The sequence below is a fragment of the Thalia democratica genome, chromosome 9, assembly GCF_965202585.1.
Source record: "Thalia democratica chromosome 9, ktThaDemo2.hap1.1, whole genome shotgun sequence".
NCBI lineage: Eukaryota > Metazoa > Chordata > Thaliacea > Salpida > Salpidae > Thalia > Thalia democratica.
The window spans coordinates 4,925,930-4,945,242 of NC_139173.1; the positions used below are offsets into that span (position 1 = coordinate 4,925,930).

The 19,313-nt window shown below is 25.3% G+C and overlaps 1 protein-coding gene across 1 annotated transcript in view; it reads left to right on the top strand.

The window, feature by feature from the left end:
• Positions 1 to 19,313, top strand: part of LOC145843895 (sestrin-2-like) — a 35,911-nt gene that overhangs the window by 3,677 nt on the left and 12,921 nt on the right. Inside the window, exons 5-11 of the mRNA XM_082951159.1 lie at positions 1,162 to 1,191; positions 4,379 to 4,552; positions 10,042 to 10,224; positions 11,547 to 11,798; positions 13,431 to 13,572; positions 17,946 to 18,030; positions 18,386 to 18,497. Of these exons, the coding sequence (XP_082807285.1) occupies positions 1,162 to 1,191; positions 4,379 to 4,552; positions 10,042 to 10,224; positions 11,547 to 11,798; positions 13,431 to 13,572; positions 17,946 to 18,030; positions 18,386 to 18,497 (978 nt within the window). The remainder of the gene's footprint in view (positions 1 to 1,161; positions 1,192 to 4,378; positions 4,553 to 10,041; positions 10,225 to 11,546; positions 11,799 to 13,430; positions 13,573 to 17,945; positions 18,031 to 18,385; positions 18,498 to 19,313) is intronic.

Below are 19,313 nucleotides of genomic sequence, written 5' to 3' on the forward strand. Positions count from 1 at the left end.
AAATACATTTAGAAATGAAAACAGTGTTGTTTAAAGTATAATAAATTACTTTTGAAATTAGTTATTATTTTCGAATTTCATGATTTTTAGACTTTTTGTTTATTATAAAAATTACAAAAGTTAATGAATTTTAATATCTTAATTGATATATTATTTTTAACTGTTCAAAATATAGTTTTAATTGTTTGTTAACAAAAGATCCTAGTAAAGTAACTTCACTGGAATATAAATAAAAACAAATTATACAGTAATCTTCCTTTATTCTACCAACATATGTTTCTGTGTGTCAACGAATCAACACACTTCAACTGGGTTCTGTAAAAAAATAATTACTGTAATAAGAGAATAGAAGCATAGAATAAAGTAGGTGTATATATGTTTCCATTAAAATAAGATATATTCTACAGATAATAGTTATTAATAGGTGAAATACTTAACATTAAATCCAACTGTTATAAAACTATATGATATTTGTAATTATTAAGTCTAAAATAAATAAGTAAGCTAAATTACACAACAAAATATAGTATAAACAAACAACTTACGTTAATAGGAAAGATAACTAAATCAAAATTTACCGTTGTTAACTAACGAAAAAAATTGAATAGTTTAGGTGGCCTCATTTACATTGTGACGTAATTATTAGTTGTAACGAATGTATTTTTTTCGTTAGTTAACAACGGTAAATTTTGATTTAGTTATCTTTCCTATTAACGTAAGTTGTTTGTTTATACTATATTTTGTTGTGTAATTTAGCTTACTTATTTATTTTAGACTTAATAATTACAAATATCATATAGTTTTATAACAGTCGGATTTAATGTTAAGTATTTCACCTATTAATAACTATTATCTGTAGAATATATCTTATTTTAATGAAAACATATATACACCTACTTTATTCTATGCTTCTATTCTCTTATTACAGTAATTATTTTTTTACAGAACCCAGTTGAAGTGTGTTGATTCGTTGACACACAGAAACATATGTTGGTAGAATAAAGGAAGATTACTGTATAATTTGTTTTTATTTTATTTATATTATTTTTATCAATAAAATTTATTGTCTTGATGTTTTGTGAACTTTTTATCTGGAATTATTTAACTTTTTACCTTGGTAGAAATTTTTTACAAAAACTGTGATTATTTATTTGTTTTCAGATGCCTTCCGATGAGACCATGGATAACAAAGTGAGAAAAATTTATTATTTATCAAAAATACTAAATGTAATTAGATAAACTTGTTTCTTATCTATTTTCATTAGTAAAAATAAAGCAAAACTTTATTTACGAAATAGGCAAGAAAAATGTTTTAATTATTTATTTGTATAAACTACTTGTCTTAGAATTTGTCACTAATTTCTCTTGTATACCGCAAACTAAACACGTATTTACTTTTGAGTTAGGATAAAAAAATACATTTTATTTTGAAAAAATAAAACTTGGTTGAAACTTATTTTTCACTTTGTAATTAACGCTTCCATCATACTTAAAAACTACAAGTTTTTTATTGAAATTTTCTAGTTATTATTATTATTTTGTTCTAATTCAAAAAAAAAAAATATTTTTTGAAATTACAATAGTAAAACAAAACTCCAAGTATTTATTCTGACTGTTTCGGATGATTTTAGTTTTAGTTTTTTATTCTTACCGCTTTTGGAAAAACAATATGACAAATTGTTTTTTATTTAGCAAAAAAAAAAAGAAACCGAAGTAGCGTGTTCCTTATTATGAATTTTTCAATTGTCTAACTGTAGAAAACAAAATGGAATAACTTAATTATCTACTTAAGCGCAAAATACTACTATTTTTTTTACTATTAAATGTTGTTTACTTCAAACAATAAAATCAGTTTAAATTTTCTATACAAGCAGCAAAAAGTATTGAGTTTGAAATTACGATTATAATTACAAGCCCAGTCTTAAAACAAGTCAAACTATTTGTGTTACTTTATCAAAGTTTATTTTTCTTCAAAATTTTATTTATTTACTGCATCCTCTTAGCTTCTCACAATTTTTGATTATTAATAGAAAATTAATTACTTTCAAGTGGAAAAATATAAATCAAAGTTGTTTTTCTATTTATTTTTCCCACCCTCTTATCTATATATTGTAAGTTTGTTTACTGCCTTTTCAAGCTTCGAGCCTAATACACATATTGATTGTTTTGAAGATAAAAGTTTCGAAGTTTTCGAAAGCACGTAGTATCAGTCTGACTTACTGTAACGGTATAATTTTAAGACTTCAGACTATAATGGACGGATGTTTTTCTGCTATTGAATCTAATTGTTTTTCAATGATATACCAGTGGAATTCTTTTTTTTTAATTTTTATAAAGTTCTTTTGATGTATATACTTAAGGACTTTTGTCTATCATGAATAAATATTTTTTGGTTTTGATTCAAATTGTTTTCAATGGTATACCAGTGAAAAAAATATACTTTTTAGATTTTTTATACAATTTTCTAATCTTGTTTTGATGTATATTCTTAGGGACTTTAGTCTAGTGCAGGATTTTTAACCTTGGGTAAATTTTCCCCATGGATGTAAATTTTCTTTATTTCAAGTTATGTCAATTTATGTTTATTAATTGTCTTTTTAATCTTTAATTTAGTATTTATATGTAATTTTTAAATTGAGTAAACTTTCTAAATTTTACGATTTGTTATATTTTATAAACTTTAAGTTAAAAGCTATATTTTTTTTCTGATAAATAAACAATATTTTGTATATTGGGGGTAAATTTGGTAATAAACTTCCAAAAAGAGGTAAAACATGAAAAAAAAAGTTAAGAACCGCTGGTCTAGTGTGAATAAATGCTTTTAGTTTTATGTTACTTAATCAAATTGTTTTTCAATGATATACCAGTGAAAAAATGTATATTGTTTTTAGAATTTTTCTAAAGTTTGTTGTTTTTCCTGGTGTATTTTCTATATCAGTCGAGTATGTTATGAATGGATTTTTTTCTCTGCTCTTGTAACTACAACTTGATTGTTTTGAAATATATCTGAACATGTTCAAATATATTTGTAGTTGTTTGTTTTGGATTTAGTAAAACTTGTTGCTTTTGTTTTAAATAATATAATTAAGCTTTTTAAAATTAAAAAACACTATTTTTTATAACAATGTTGATTGATCACAAATATATCCAAAAGCTATGAAATTACCAACTTTTATTATCATTCAAGTTGGTATTTAGTGTTTTTTGAGGTTTAAATAACAATCTTGACTTTATTTATGCCTTTGTGTTTGTACAATTTATTTTTGAAAAACTTCAAAATTTTAATGGTTTTGAACATATTAAAATATTTAAAAAGTACATTTATCTTCACTATCATCAGCAAATTTTTGTTTTTAATTTTATGAAAATAGAAGTTAATTGTTTGTTTTAAGGATTTATGAATATTCGGTTCCAATTGTGTTTAAGACAACCTAAAACAGTTAGTTACAAAAGTTATTTGAAAAAAATTTGTCCATTTAATAGTTTTTAATAAAAGCTGAAGTTTTTACCAGCATATAATTTTACTCTATTCTATTTAATATTTTAAGTAAGACCTATAAGTTTAAAACATTTTATTTTTATTTAGAAGTATGTTAAAACAAAATAAAATAATAAAAATTAAAGTACATAATTTTGATTGAATATAATTTAAAAAATGTTTATTGAAACGGTATGCACCAAAGTTTTTGTTTAAAGAATGTGAGTAATTTTGCGTTGTTATTTCGAAAGTTCACTTTTTTCTCACAGTGGTTTGTTAAAATATTTCCCCAACCTGATAAAATAAATATATACCATGTAGCTGTTTTTTAAATTTGTTTGGTCTGTTGTATTATAAATTGTTTTAAAGTTTTAATGAGTTAGCAAAAATTAGTTATAGATAATAAAAGAACTATTGAGTATTTATTTAACAGACACATTATTATTAATCATAACTACAACAATAGTTTATAAAAATAATTTTTTCGATAATACATAAAAAAAATGTTTAAAACCAGTTAAGGGCATACAGGTATATTTAGTTTTTTACAATTTGATCCTATTTTGTATAGAACTTTTCATAACAAACTTTCTATATTTTATCGTTTGTATCTCTGGAGATATTCCCGATTTTTATAAACGGTAAAAATTAACTGATAGCCTAATTTATAATGCAAAATATATAAGACTAAAAAGAAGTAATTTACCCCCATGTTTTGTAAAAACACTCTATTGTAATGAAACGTCGTGTTGCTATCAATATTTGTTTTTATAATTATCATTAATTTAAGGTTTAAGCTATTATTCTTGGAGTGTTTTTACGATTTGTACGGTATAAAGATTAAATAAAAAAAGTAAATATTTTAGTAAACATTATTTAAATAAGAAATATTCCCGAAAGGTGCAGGAGTTGTTCGAGGAGTGTTACTACGACGCGGATGGGAGACTCGACCACATGGTCATGGTTATGGGGGTTCACCCTCAATACCTGAAACAGTATCGTCATAACAACAACACGCTTATGAGGGAGCACAAGGGTCTCGACGCTAGGTGGCGCCATTACATCGGAATTATGGTTTGTTAAACTGTTTAATTAATATAATTGATATAGTAGATATTAATGATAATTTAACTAAGAGTTGTTAACTGTAAAATAAAAGATGAACAAGTGATTGAAAAACAAAGATAAGTAAGTAAATTAAAAGTGTTATATTTTTTGAGGTATCAACTTAATTAAAACTGTGTAAATTCGACTAATAAAATATTTTGAAAAAGTGCTTTCATTAATAATTTTAATTACTGAAGCCAATCTTAAACACTTAGTGTAAATAAAACGCTAAAATAGTTAGTAAAAAAATAGAAAAAAATATTCTGTTAAAAAAATATACAATTATTCAAAAAACGTTGTATAATTCTTTGTGCAAACTGTTTTCCGTAAAGTTTTTAAGAAAACCAATTTGAAAATAAACCTGTAAAAACATTAAGTAATTTAATTTCAATTGTAGGCAACTTTGTATAGGTGTAAAAATTAGCTATTTGATCTTCTTAAAATAAAACAAACTTTATTTAGTTTAAATTTAGTATAGAAAATAGCTACAAGCAGAAGACTGGTTTAATCTATATAAACAAAAAATGATTTATTAGTTACACAATTTTATAAATTAATCATCATCTTATTATAAGTAAGTAAAATTTTGATTTAACCTATTTTGTTAACAAAAAATATTCAAGGTTGTTTTACTAAAACCGCCTCTAAAAATAGAAATAATCTTCTAAAGAAAAGTTGTTTAAGTTTACATTAACTGAGTTCATTTAAACCCATCCTTGAATTTAAATTGTAAATAATTGAAAATAAATTGTCACTTGACCCGAATTTCAAGATGTTTTGACATTTAAATTAAGATGTTAATAAGATTAATATAGATTGTGATCAAACTGTTTAAAACTTAAATTACTTACCTTATCAAACAATAACAACATTGAAAATGTTTTTATTAACTTTAAATCAAGGTTTCAGTCAAAAGCAAACTAACAAACAGGGTATAAGAAATTTTTAAGTTTTTGAAATTTTTTTGTTATGTTTTTAATTTTTTTCATATGCAACAATTCGTTCAGGTAAATTTATATTTTTTTGTATATTTATTATATTTCAAATATTAGTTTCAAGTTATTCATTACAAAGTTAAATACCTTGCTTAAACTTTTCTGTACACTTTATTTTCAAAATTTCCCTAAAGTCACAGTTATCTAGTTTATCTCACTGTACAGCTCTTTAGTCTTCAAACAAAAATGAACATATCCTAATTAAATAAGTAACATTTTAATTTGCAAGCTGTTAAATCTAACACGTCTGGGCTTAACATTATTGGCAATAAACAGTCTTTTATGCCGTGTTAGACAACAAAAAACAATTAACTAATTAATAGCTGACTAAACAGATCAATAGATTACTTAATTAAAGGTTGCAACGTTTTCAATTTCAAAGTCTGATAACGTTGCATTGTTGGCAGTTTTTATTATATGTATTGCATCAGACAAAATAGAAATACAGTTAGTTGCTGACTGTAATGGCAAAAGGATGTGCTGTAATAAAATTATATACACATTAATACTGAAACTTAATTAACTTTCTTTACTGCTGCTAAGAGCTAATATATTTCACACCAAAGACTGAAAAAAAACTATTTGAAGTTAATAACCGAAAAAAATATCTGTGAACAGTAGATGAGTACACAAGTAAATTTTTTTAGCGGCTTGCATTTAAAATTATTGTTTTAGTAGGTAAAACATACATCTAATTGTTAAAAATATTAAAACAAGACATTTTTTTAAAATTTCGCTCAATAGAATGTTCAATATAAAATCAATTTTTCAAAAAGTTTCGTTTACAATTAGTTATTTTCAATAGGCACACTTAAAAAAATGTTTCAAACTAAGAACTAATATTTTTTCTCACTCCAAAATTAGTAATAACTTTTACGAACGTTATTGTCAATCGTCAATGAATTACTGCAAGCTTAAATTAAAAGTTACGTGTATTTGCTTTTAACATAAGTTCAATTAACAGTGGACTGTCCATTTAATTATCTACTTAATACTTAAGTCGGTGATTAAAAAAAGCTAATCGTGTGTCCATCATTACGAGGGTCAAATAAAGCTATCTTGTAGAAAGCGTCTAAATAAAGTAATTCAAGTCCATCATCGCTTTATTTGAATGCATTGATCTATAGTTGGATATGCAAATTTAATGAGGAATTTTAGTAGTTTAATTTTTAATTCAAAGCCGTTTAATGTCCATCGTTAAATGTTTTTAATCTAGTGTCCATCAACACTAAGCTTAAATCTAGTAGTCAAGTCAGATACGCAAGTTTTGTTAATTGATTTTGTCTAGTAAAACATTACGTTTGTTGAAATATAGTTTTATTTTTAAAGTTTACAAAAGTTAAGCCGAGAAAAAAAACCTTTATAAACTATTTGTACACTTTTAAAAATATTTTAAAGTAACTTATGAAATTAATATTCATATTTCTCATATAAGATTAAATTTAATCTTTATTTGATACTCTTTTAAATTTAATTATGGAAAAACTAATTTTTCAAACAATCCAACTTGTATCATAAAAAATTAAATAGTTGTTTACGTAAGTTTTTTAAATTCTTTTAATTAGTTTTTTTTCAAAAACTTAAGTACTTAAGAATTGATGTTTATTACACTATAATTGTTTTTATTTTGTTAAACAATTTTGAGTAAAATAAGTTTTCAAGCTGTATTTTGGTTCTAAAACATTTTATCATTTAAAAGTTTCACAAAGAACTTTTTTGCAAAGGTTTTATTCTTTTTTTTAAATTAAATTTATCTTTTGTATGAGCAATTCTTTGAATTGCTGACATATATGTAATGTTTAAGGCAATTGTTGAAATAAAACAAAGAAAACATAAAAGTTGTTTTAATACTTGTTTAAATTAAACAAAACGATGAATTTTCGCAAAACTTTGAATTTTTTTATTAATTTTATGATTAAGCATTTAAAACTTTCAATGTCCTCTTTTTTATTTTTAATCTTCATAAGTAGTTTTAATTGTTCACTTCAAAATAAAGGTTAAACACTCATTAAATAAAATAAAAGACAGGCAATTTTATTTTATGAACAATCCATACACACGTCAGAGCTTTTTTTTAATTATCATTATGTATTTTTTTTACTTAAAAATTTTGTAATCTTTATCCAATCCCGAAAAAATCGGTTCGATGATCTTTCGAAAAAGGGCAAAAAAAACACGTAATTCAATGAGCAATACAGAAAAACCGCAGAAAATCTGCAGTTTTCAAATTTGCTGCAATCGCGTTCGAGCTGTCTCGCTTTCGAGAGAGGGTCATTCTCTCGTATTTACCGGAAAGGAGAGAGCTCTCTCGTGTTCACCGGAAACGAGAGAGAGATTGCCTCGTCGAGATAAGATTGAATGGATTTCGTTTATATACCTTCACCCTCTTTTGTTTTCAACTTTCTACTGATGCAAGTTTCACTGCAATGATTTTTGCCGCATAAAGTTTTTATCTGCAAAATGTAAGCGTGCTCGATTTGAAGATAAAAGTTTGTGTATTCCAAGAAAAAAATGCATGTTTCACTCAAGTTTATTAGAGTTTAAAGTATTTGGTAATATACTTAAATATTTGAGTAAATTTACTCACGCTTGAATAAAAAAGTAAAATAAATAAATAAATAGGAAGCAAAATGATGTTAATTAGTAAGCTTGGGATGCATTTAATCTGCTCAAATATATTTGCTTTTTTCATTATAAGAAAATTGCCTGTATCACGGTAATAGAGGTAAAAAATTCTAATTTAAGTACCTAATTAAAATAATGTATGAGTTGAAAAAAAAAACACTTTAAAGTTGTAATTATGTTTATAAACTAAATTGTTATTAATAATAATTAATCTAAAAAATAATCTTTAATTGCAAAAAAAAAACACTTTTTTATTAAAATAAAATGTTTAAAACATGTTAGATATTTTTATGATTTTTAGTTTGTTGTGTATAAACTGTTTGGTTTAGAAGTGTTCAAAAGTCACACTTTCTCTAAGAAGTTCAAATAATTTGAATATAAAAGTTATTTTTAGCCGGATTAAACTTTATTTGCAAACATTCACCGATAAGCGCGTAAAAGATTACAAATCTTAAGCGGTTTAGTTTTTCGTGATTCCAATTACATATGATGTCTCAAATACTAAATAAAATTTATAAAAAGTGTAAATTTTCCTACCATCTTCTGTAAAACTATTAAAAATGACTGCAAAAAATATTAGCTGTAATATTGAAAAGTTATTTATTTGAAGAAGAAAAAAGTTATTGAAAGTTTCAAAACTTTGATAACATATCTAATATGTACAATATTAAAATAAGTTTATAAAAACTAAAATACAAGTTTGAATAAAAAAAACAAAACAGCAATAAAGATAAACTCAAAAGAAAGCAGAATGAGTTAAAGCAATAAGATGAACACTAAAATTCATAAATACAAAAATGTTTTTATTTACAAATGAAAATATTAATTGTTTCGTTTGTTACATTTCAAAATAGCATCAATTAAGTGTATTAAATAAATAAAAGTAAAGTTCAAATTTTTTCGAAGACCATACTTTAATAATAAAACTAAATATTCTTATAAAATTATTTTTAAGTCGTCATCTCTACGTGTGGTTAGATTTAAAGATAAATTTTGTTTTTTATCAATAAAATGGTTGCACAAACAAAACTTGTAACGACCCTAAACTTTTCTGCAAATTTACTATGGTTTAATTGTATGTAAACACACTTTTTCTGAGAAAAAATAAAAAAGCTTACTCTTAATCGGATTAGTATATATCTGCGTGTGTATGTAAGCAGATTTGATTGAAATATAGAAATTATTTTTAATTCGTGTAAGTCTGTAATTACAAGTCTAAACTTATTTCAAAAGTAATACTAAATGTTTTAAGTAAATGTTTCGTTAAAATGCAGATATTTCTATTCAATATTTTGTTAATTATAAATAGTATAAAGACAAACTAATAAAAAGTTTATATTTTAAATTTTACCTGCACATAATCATGTTTGATTTTAATTAAAAATTTTCTACTGTATATTATAGAAAATAAAGTTAATATACAATCGTGTTTAGTATAAAAAGATGAAAGTTTTTTGTATGGGAAAAAAATTACCATTAACAAAATTTCCTTTTAAATTGCAAATAAGATTTTTAACTCCACAACAAAAAGTTTTTGTAAAATTAATTTTATAATTAGGATTCAACACTATTGTGTTCAACAAACTGTCATTACAGATATTTGTTTTTTTACCCAGCAACAAAACTTATACTTCAGCAAAAGAAACATAGTAAAGAATGTAAGTAAAACTCATAGCTACACTTAAGTAGCTTGAAAACTTAAATTATTCTTTTTTTTTTCTATACATTATAAATTTATTAAAAATAATAAAACTTATCATATAACAGGTATAACACATTTAATTGTTTTAAAACAGTAAAATAAATAATTGTAAAACTTTTTGTTTTCAATCACAGGGAGCCGCTCGCCACAAGTGCTTGTTCCTGGTAAGCCTCATGGAGAAGAAGTTTCTCGAAATAGGGGGAAACCCCGAATGGTTGCTAGGTTACCACAAGGCCCCGAAGAAGTTGCAGAACCTGAACGAGATCAACAAGTTGTTGGGGCACCGGCCCTGGGAGATAACAGTGGACCACATCAGGGTGAGATTTTTGTACTTTGTAGTTTTGGCAGGATTTTTATCAGGTAATTTCAGACTTGATGAAGTTTTGTTAATTTTTGAAAAATAATTTTACTATCACTAACTGAGCCAGGAAATTATTATTTTACTTGAATGTTCAGTCAGAGTGAAACAGTGGGCCGTACCAGGGCTGGTGTGCTAGGATTTTACCTTAGTTTTATATTAATATAGAAAGTTAAATTAAAATAATATATTGATATTTAGATGAAACATTATATTCAGTTGAATCCGAAAGTTCAGTCGTATTGAAAATAAAAGTGTGACAAAAATTGACATTATCGGTAAAGTCCACAATCAATCAGGGTAATTTATAAGAAGTAATTAACATTGCCAGATATATTTAAAAATTTTAACAAAATTTGTTAGTTAATTTTAATAGTTCGTTCAAGTGTATGTCTAAGCTTTTAAGTATAAATAAAATTGTAGGTTTTTACAATAGTTACCATGTGCAATTTAGAAAAAAAAGTCAAAAGTTATATGTTTTGTAATTAAAACATCCAAACAAGTTTTGTTCTGTGCAAATTGTTTTATAGTTTTAAATACTTTTGAAGTGTCATAGTTAAATGATACGTGTTGATGAAGTTTCACTTTAATTTGATAATTTTTAATTTAACAAGCTCATCAACATAAATAACATGACAAATCGAAAAGGTACTTGAAAAAATCCGATCAATTATATATAAATTATAATGATTGATTGAAATACAATAAAACCTTGATTAGAATTAATGACATTTAAAAGTTGTATAGTATCAGAAAATAATTGCGAAAACAAGTATAATTTTAATACAATTATGTTTTAAAAGCGCTAAAAATCACACAATTTAAATTCTTAAAAGTGCCCGTAAAAAACAACAGAGATAATTTTTAGTTTTTTAATTATGTTAAATTTAGCTAAATTTATAATAAAGTATTTTATTTACAGGATTCAGTAAAAAATTTGTTGTTTGTAAAAATAAGAAACTATGTTACACAAAAAGTTGGAAATTGATAAAATTAATAATAACAAAAATAAATATAAATATCTTATCAAATGAATTAAATTTTCCACAATATTAGGAATGAAATAAATAATTGAATAAAATACCACCACCAGTAAATGTAAAAATTAGGATAAACATCATTATCATCAACAGGAACTCTGCAACGTTTTTGGTGAAAATAAAAAACCGTATAATAAAAAAACATTTTGAAATTTGTAAATTATAACAAAATTTGTAAATTATTAATTTTAAATAAAATATAATTTAACAAATTTAATGAATTTTAATTAACAAACATCAGGAGCTGTGCAACGACCCGAACCCGATGGACAGGTGGCAACTTCAGGAACTCGTTCAGGCGCTGGTCCTCTTGTGCCACTACCACTCGGTGTCGCACTTTTGTCACGCAACGGGGGTTTTACCCGAAATCGACATCAAGATGACGCACGAGGGACTGAACGCGAGCCAGGGCGGCAGTCAGCCCGGTTCGCCCGACAATGTGAACAAGGCCGACAAGAAGTTCGAACACGATCAGAAGGAAGCTGAATCTTCCGTCAGTTTTTTTTGTACAATTTGATTTATCTTGAAGTTTATTTTAGCCAAATAAAACTTTCTTTTGAGTTATTCATTATTTTTTTTTAATCTTAGGGTAATATTTTAAAACTATCTGTCTTTAAAGACTTTTTTTTTGCTTGAAAAACACTCCAAAAGGTTTCAAGCAGTTTTAAATATTTTATATTTTGTGCTTCTAATTTAAAATGTTTAACCTATGATTTGTTTTTTAATATTAATAGTGACTCACAAATCATTTAAATTGAATTGAAGCATCTAAAAATAAGTTGATCATAAAAATTAACTCAATCTTCTTTTCATTCGTTAAATTAAATTTGTACTTTGAAAGCATACACATTTAAAAATTTTAACAACTAGCGTAGTATATGAATTTGAAAAAATGTAAGGCATAATAAACGTATGAAAATATTTTAGATTTCTTATCACGAAATAAATTGCCGAGTGTTTTTTGTTATATTCAAAATAATTTGAGAATGTTTGTGAACTTGACAACTCTTGTGTCAATTTACAAATCTGGTTTTTGTCGTTATGAGTTTGTCAATGTGGTAAATATTTGTCGAGCAAATATTTTCAAGCATTTTTTCTCGGAAAACCGTCATGCAACTGATAAAAGAAACGTTTCTTTGATTTTTATTAAAAACACACATTAGGCCAGCAACTGGAAATATATTTTTTTTGAAAAGTAAAGATCAAAAATATAACATTTTGTTGATTTGAGATTTAAATAAATTAAAAGGTTCCATCTACGACCGAAGTTATGGCAGTTTATCGATTTTTTTTTAAACATATATTTTAAAGTTAAAAAATTTAAATTTATATGTGCAATATTCTAACTGTTTTACAAAGTATTTTGCTCAATTGTTTTGTTTTGCAAATATTTGTTTCAAAAAAAAAACTGGTTAACTTTATTGTTATCAATACTTTTAAATGGTCGTCAAAATGTTTACATAATAAGTCAGTTAATATAAACAGCGTGTAACACTTATTAAGAACTAAAAAAAATAATCTACAACTAAAAAAAAATATTGTTCGTCACTTGCACTATTTATGAAATTTTCTTTTTTTATATAAATTGCGTTTGAATTAAATAAGAACAAATAATCTATCGGTATCAAACGAATGAAATACAGGTTATGATTTCTCACGTATTATGATGTCATTCACTTCTGTTATGACATCATTGATTTAAACTTTAGTTTAAATCATAAGTTGAAAAGTATAAAATAGCTCAAACAAGTTATTTGTACTACTGTGTGGAACATGATATAAACTAGGTTCTTAAATTTTTAAAGACATTGTTAACTTTTTAAATTTATTAAAGACAATTATTTTTAAATAAGATTTTATAAATTGATCAACTGCCTCGTTTTAAGTTCTGTCTGGGTTGAAGTTTTTGAACAATATAGTTTGTGAGTGTATCTTCTTGTGTAAATTATTTTATTGTTTCGTACTAAAAATTATTTGCTTTGGTTTTATAAAAATAAATAAAATGTAACTTACATAGTTGTAACTAGTCAGGGAGCTTATTCAAAACTTGTTCGACAAAGTTAAAAAAAAAACTGTTTAGTTACTATATTATGACGTAATACTCAAGTTAATTACGTCACAACAGAACCACCAGTCGGAGGTGGACAAATTGGAGGTGCAAATGAAGGAATTGAAGCAGAAGGAATCAAACTTGAGCAGAGAGGAGAACTACAGAAGGTTCAATAAGGAGAAGACAGAAGCACTTGAACTAAATAATACTTATCAGGGTTTGTTGTTTATAAGTTTATTTATCATTTGAGAATTACAGAAGGTTCAATAAGGAGAAGACAGAAGCACTTGAACTAAATAATACTTATCAGGGTTTGTTGTTTATAATTTTATATATTATTTGAGAGTTACAGAAGGTTCGATAAAGAGAAGACAGAAGATTTGGAGTTGAATAATACTTACCAGGGTAAATTTAATAAAACTACGATTACCAAACTATGAGCATTTGTTTTTATTGTTTTAATAATGTGATAAAGCTCTTGGTGTAAAAAGCATTGTATGTTACTTTTAAGGTGATTAAAAATGTTACATCAATGTTACCACCACACAAAAACACTCAAGACATGGCCCAATTTCGTTGCAAAAAGTAAACTCGTCTTCAAAACAAAGCCGTTATACAAAAATCGTTCTTAAGTCTAAATTTTCAACTAACATATCAAATTTCACAGGCTACAATGCCTGATGTGTGTGGTTTTTATGGTAAGGTTTTAATGTTTAGAAGTTTGAGGATTATTAATAAACATTATTAACTATGAAGGTTACTGTTACCATTCTACCCAGCTACTCAAATTAGTTTAATAAATATAAGCGCTAAAGTTTCAAAGTTTTGGTATCTTAAACTGTCATTAATTTAAATTAGATATTAGATGCTTTCAAGCTGTGTGCAAAAAAGTTTAAAATATCCGTCTCATGATGAAAATGCATTTTATTGCCGTTATAGGTGGAAGTAATTTCCAACAAACAACATAAAAACTCAGGCTGTTTAATTGACATCCAGATCTGGTGACTCAGGCTCGTTTTATATATAAAACTTGGTATTTTTTTATAATTTTAGTTTGTTTTGTTTACTGTACCACTGTAGTTAAAACTTAAAACACAAGTTTGTAATTTACTATGTTAATAATAAAACAACCTAAGAATAAGTAGTTTTTCTATTAAACTAAATGCAAATAGTATATAAGCAAACTCTAACATTTTGGCTTTCTATAAATCAAGAAAGTTTTGGAAAGTGTGCTCAACAAAGTAAATGTAGTTTAATTAAAACATACAATGGTGATGTGGAAAATTTTTAAGTGAAAAATAACCAGATTAAATTCAAAGATTGGGTTGAATAAAATGACCACTAACCACAGAGAAATATTGTGGTTAATCGTAAAAATGTTTTAAAACAAACAACTATTAGTTTTCCTGAACCTTGTAAAGTACAAATTGAGTTCATTGTTTATTACAGTTTTATAATAGAAATAATAGATTAACAAAACATTATTTATGTATGTGTGGTTAAACTATTAAGTTTTATAGATAAGCTAATGTAATTAAATAATTTAGAACAAAGTTTATATTTTTTTTTATTTAACTTCAAAGTAAAATCTAATTTCAAAGTATATATATAAAATTATTTAAATAAAAGTTTTATAATTTTTTTTAATAAGTTTGTAGGTTATACCATTAATAAATAAAAACTCAACTTTTTAAGTAACACTGACAAAATTATAATTATAAGTATATTATAAAAATTATACTCAAACAAAGCGTTTTGTATTAGGCAAATTTAAATAGACAAAGAAATATAATAAAACATTTTTAAATCATGGACTTGTTTTTAAACTTTCCAAATTTTAAACAAAAGTGTCGCAACATTGAAAGTCAACATTATGAAAAGAAATTGATAAAACTGACCAATATAGCTGATAATAAGTAGCTTGTTTTTATAACTGACCCAACAAAATATTGCATAATTATCCAGTAATAACATCCATAAGTACTTCATTCTTGTTTGCATAAAAATAAGTTTGTTTTCTTAGCTTACATAATGTTGACTTACTTTTTAGCAATGTTTTAGTAATTGAACCGTTTATTAAAGGTTATGCTATTTAACTTATATAATTTTAATAGTATTTTAAAGTATTTTATCGGTTTACTAAACTTTGAATACTTGCTTGTAAAGATGTTATTAATTTTGTTCTATCATATTTTTATTAAATTCACGTTAAAACAAAGTTTTCATATAAAAAACTAAATATAAGGCTTTTTTTAGGTTTAATAGCTAGCTGTAAGGCTATATATGTGATATAATTAAAGTTTTATATCAGGATAAAGAGTTAAACTTGTAAAACCTGCTACATTATGATTATAGTATCAAGTAATAGATAATATATTAAAAGTAAAATGATTTAAGTAAATGTAAATATTGACAAGCTTCTCAACAATTAAAATGTTTTTTTTTTGTAAAATGAAGTTTTCAAATTTTTAAGGTCTAATACTTCTAAATATTAAATAAAACCAAGTTTTTTTTTTAATCAAATTTTACTAATGAATGTAAACTAACTACTTTTATTATCAGAATTAAAGTTTTTATTGTCAATGTCCATCAAACATGTTTAAGCACCTTATGCAAACATAGATTTAACTATAAAACTGTTGTTATAAAATATGCTTGCAATACACTAACATATCGATTTTTAATAAAATTGATTTCTTCCAAGGTAACTTACTTAGACATGCGATGAAAACATTTTTTTATTATTTTATATCAAGAGTTTTTAGTTTTTAAATGTGTGAAACTTAAAACAAGAATATGTTTTTAAGCTTTATTTTAACTTTAAGAAATTTTGCGTATGCTCTTTTTTACTTTAGAATTTGCTCAAAAGGTAAATCAACACAAAAAAAGTACAAAGGTAAAACATATTTCAAAAATATAAAAATCAATAGCTCAGATAGAAACAAGGTTATGAGTGAAATTATTCAGGTCATGCAGGTTTCGCGAAGAGTATCGATTTTTAATTAAAAAACGCTCCACTGCTGCCTCATCTCGAAACTTGTTTTTATTCAATTCAAAAGCGTTCAACTTGACTTGTAGTGCTCAAGAAGTGCCCATTGAAATATGTGCGTGATGACAATAAAACAAATAAAAACAAAAGTTTAAATTTAAAAGATTATTTGCCAGTTAGCGTGAATGACCTGGTTTTGAAAATAAAACTTTTAAAATGGTGTTGATGTGTAATTTTATTAATTTTTAGAATTTTAAACAAAATTAATCAAGCCATTGTCATTTAATGCAAATGCACTGTAGTTTATTTAACCGACTTTTGAAGTTTTTCAAGGTAAATTGAGTTATTAAACGTTTAAAAGTAGTGCTTTAGTTTTGATAACTAGTATTTATATTTTTAACTTTTAATGGGATTAGACATTGCATCTGAATGACCATTAAATTTAGTTGACCGCATTTAGAATATTTTAAAGTTAAATAAAATAAAGAATGGATTGTGGTGATTTACGTTTTTATTTGTTTTGCAAGAATTATCAAGTCACGGTCACTTAGTATAAAAAAACTAAAAATTACTTGATCGACTTTATTGTGTAAACTGAAATTTTTAAATAAAATAAAATCTAAATGAGGTACAATATTTATATAAATTTTTTTTATAAAGATTAATTAAGTCACGGTGTGTTTACGTAAATTAACTCCAAATTATTTGATCGAATTTTAGCGCAAAATTTCCAATAAAATCAATTTGAAATTAATATGAAAAGTTTTTTTTTTCTCCGATTTACCGTATAAAATTGGTTGTCAAATGGAATAAGTTTGAATTTTTTTAATAAAATCTTGTTTAAGTGTATAGTTTTTATCTCGGAAACACAGCAAATAAATAAAATAATTAAAACTAATATTTTAAGTGCAAAAATTTATTTTAAACTCTGAGAGCTTGTCAAATAGGATAAATTAAATGTTATATAATTTTGTTTTAGGTCAAAGGCTATTCTTTTAAAGATTATATATTTAAAATGTTCGTCTTAAATTATTGTTTTTTATTAACTTAGGTTTTTAACAAGACAAATTACTTTTAGAATTTTTTAATATATAAAGTTTCTTCATTTAAAAAAATTTCTAACTTTCAAATACTTTACCATTTAAGATTAAATGTCATTATAATTGATTACATTATAGTTAAAAAACGTTATATATTGATTATTCGTTCTATATTTTACTAAGATCCTAAACTAACAGCAACTATGTTTGTTTTATGTAAAGTTGAAAAATGTCATCTGCTTAATAAATAAAATAATTTAACCATTATAAAAAAATGACTGAAAGTTTTAAGATTATCCAAATAAATTTAAACTACAAAGTCATGTTTTTTATGATAAAAAACACAAGTAAAGTCAATCGAAGACAATTTTAAGCTTAGTTTTTGTTTCTTATTTCAACGTCTAATCGAGTTAATTGTTGATTGTAAAGTAGTTTGTCATTATAGTTGACAATATAAGACATAAATATAAGGAAATAATTAACGTTAACAAAAGAATACCACCCGAAAGCTACAATAAAATATTTTAATTACAATTAAAAATAATTAATATTTTACAACAGAATCAAAGACAACCGCTAGTGGGCCATCTTCCCAGAAACCCAGTAAACAGAAAAAGCAGCCGGAACCTCCAGCGTATTCCAACAAGTAAATATTATCTTGATAATAAAGTTATAAAAATGAAAATGTTCTATCAAATTATTGTTAAGATAATGTTAGTATATAAAATTATAAGTAACTCCCAACATACTTTGACGAGTTGTTAATTGTTATAATAAATACAAAACTACTCCTACAATTAATTGAATATTTCAATATTGATACTAATGCAATAGTAAATACATAACTTTTTGATAAAAAACACTAAATACAAACTGAATAACCGGTACGTAATTAACACAACAAAATTACATAAGAAAGAAGATTATATAAAATTTTGTTCAAGCTTATAAACAACAAAACAAGATATTTAAAGTAAACATTAAAAAAATAAATTATTCAGGTACATAATAGAACCGGACTTCAGTTTTCAGGACTTCACACCAGAGGGCGGTAAAGATGAGAAAGACGAACCCCAAACAAAAGCCCCGCCCAGTCCAATATTCAGGGCGTTGGTTGGTTGAGTCAATTTATTATTAATTATTTGTTTGTTTATTATGTTTAAACTCAAACAAAAGCTCCGCCCAGTCCAATATTCAGGGCGTTGGTTAGCTGAAACTATTTTTTAATTATTAATTTTATTGATGCATTTATCTACCATGTCCGCGTAGTCCAGTTTTTAGTGTTCTTGCTAGTTATTGTTTATTTATTATTTATTACGATTACCGCTCTACCAAGTCCTATATATTCAGACGTATCCTTAATAGTATTTCTTTGATCTATTTATTTTTTGTATAAACATCTTTCTCAAACTCTTTGCAACGTTTCTAGGGTCAAGTGACATGAATCATGCGAATATGCTGCCCTTTTGTTTTTTCTTACATAACTCTCAGTCCTACCACTTACTGTATTAAGCGTCATATCTGGTTTAAACGCTGTTGTTTAATTTTATGTCATAAAACTAGTGATGTACCGGACCCACAATTTCGGGTCCGGCCGGACCCGGATCCGGACTTTTTTTTCAAATTAGAATCCGGCCGGAACCGGACCCGGACTTTTTTTTCAAATTAGAATCCGGCCGGAACCGGATCCGGACTTTTTTTTCAAATTAGAGTCCGGCCGGAACCGGATCCGGACTTTTTTTTCAAATTAGAATCCGGCCGGATCCGGATATCAGACAAAAATGGCAATATCCGGCCGGACCCGGATAGTGAGTCCGGTACATCACTATAATAAACTAGCCTGAGTCAGAATAAGGTTTTTAAAAACTGAAAAAAAAGAACTTTAATCTAATAATAAGTAGAACAGCTAGCCACAAGGTTTACAAATTT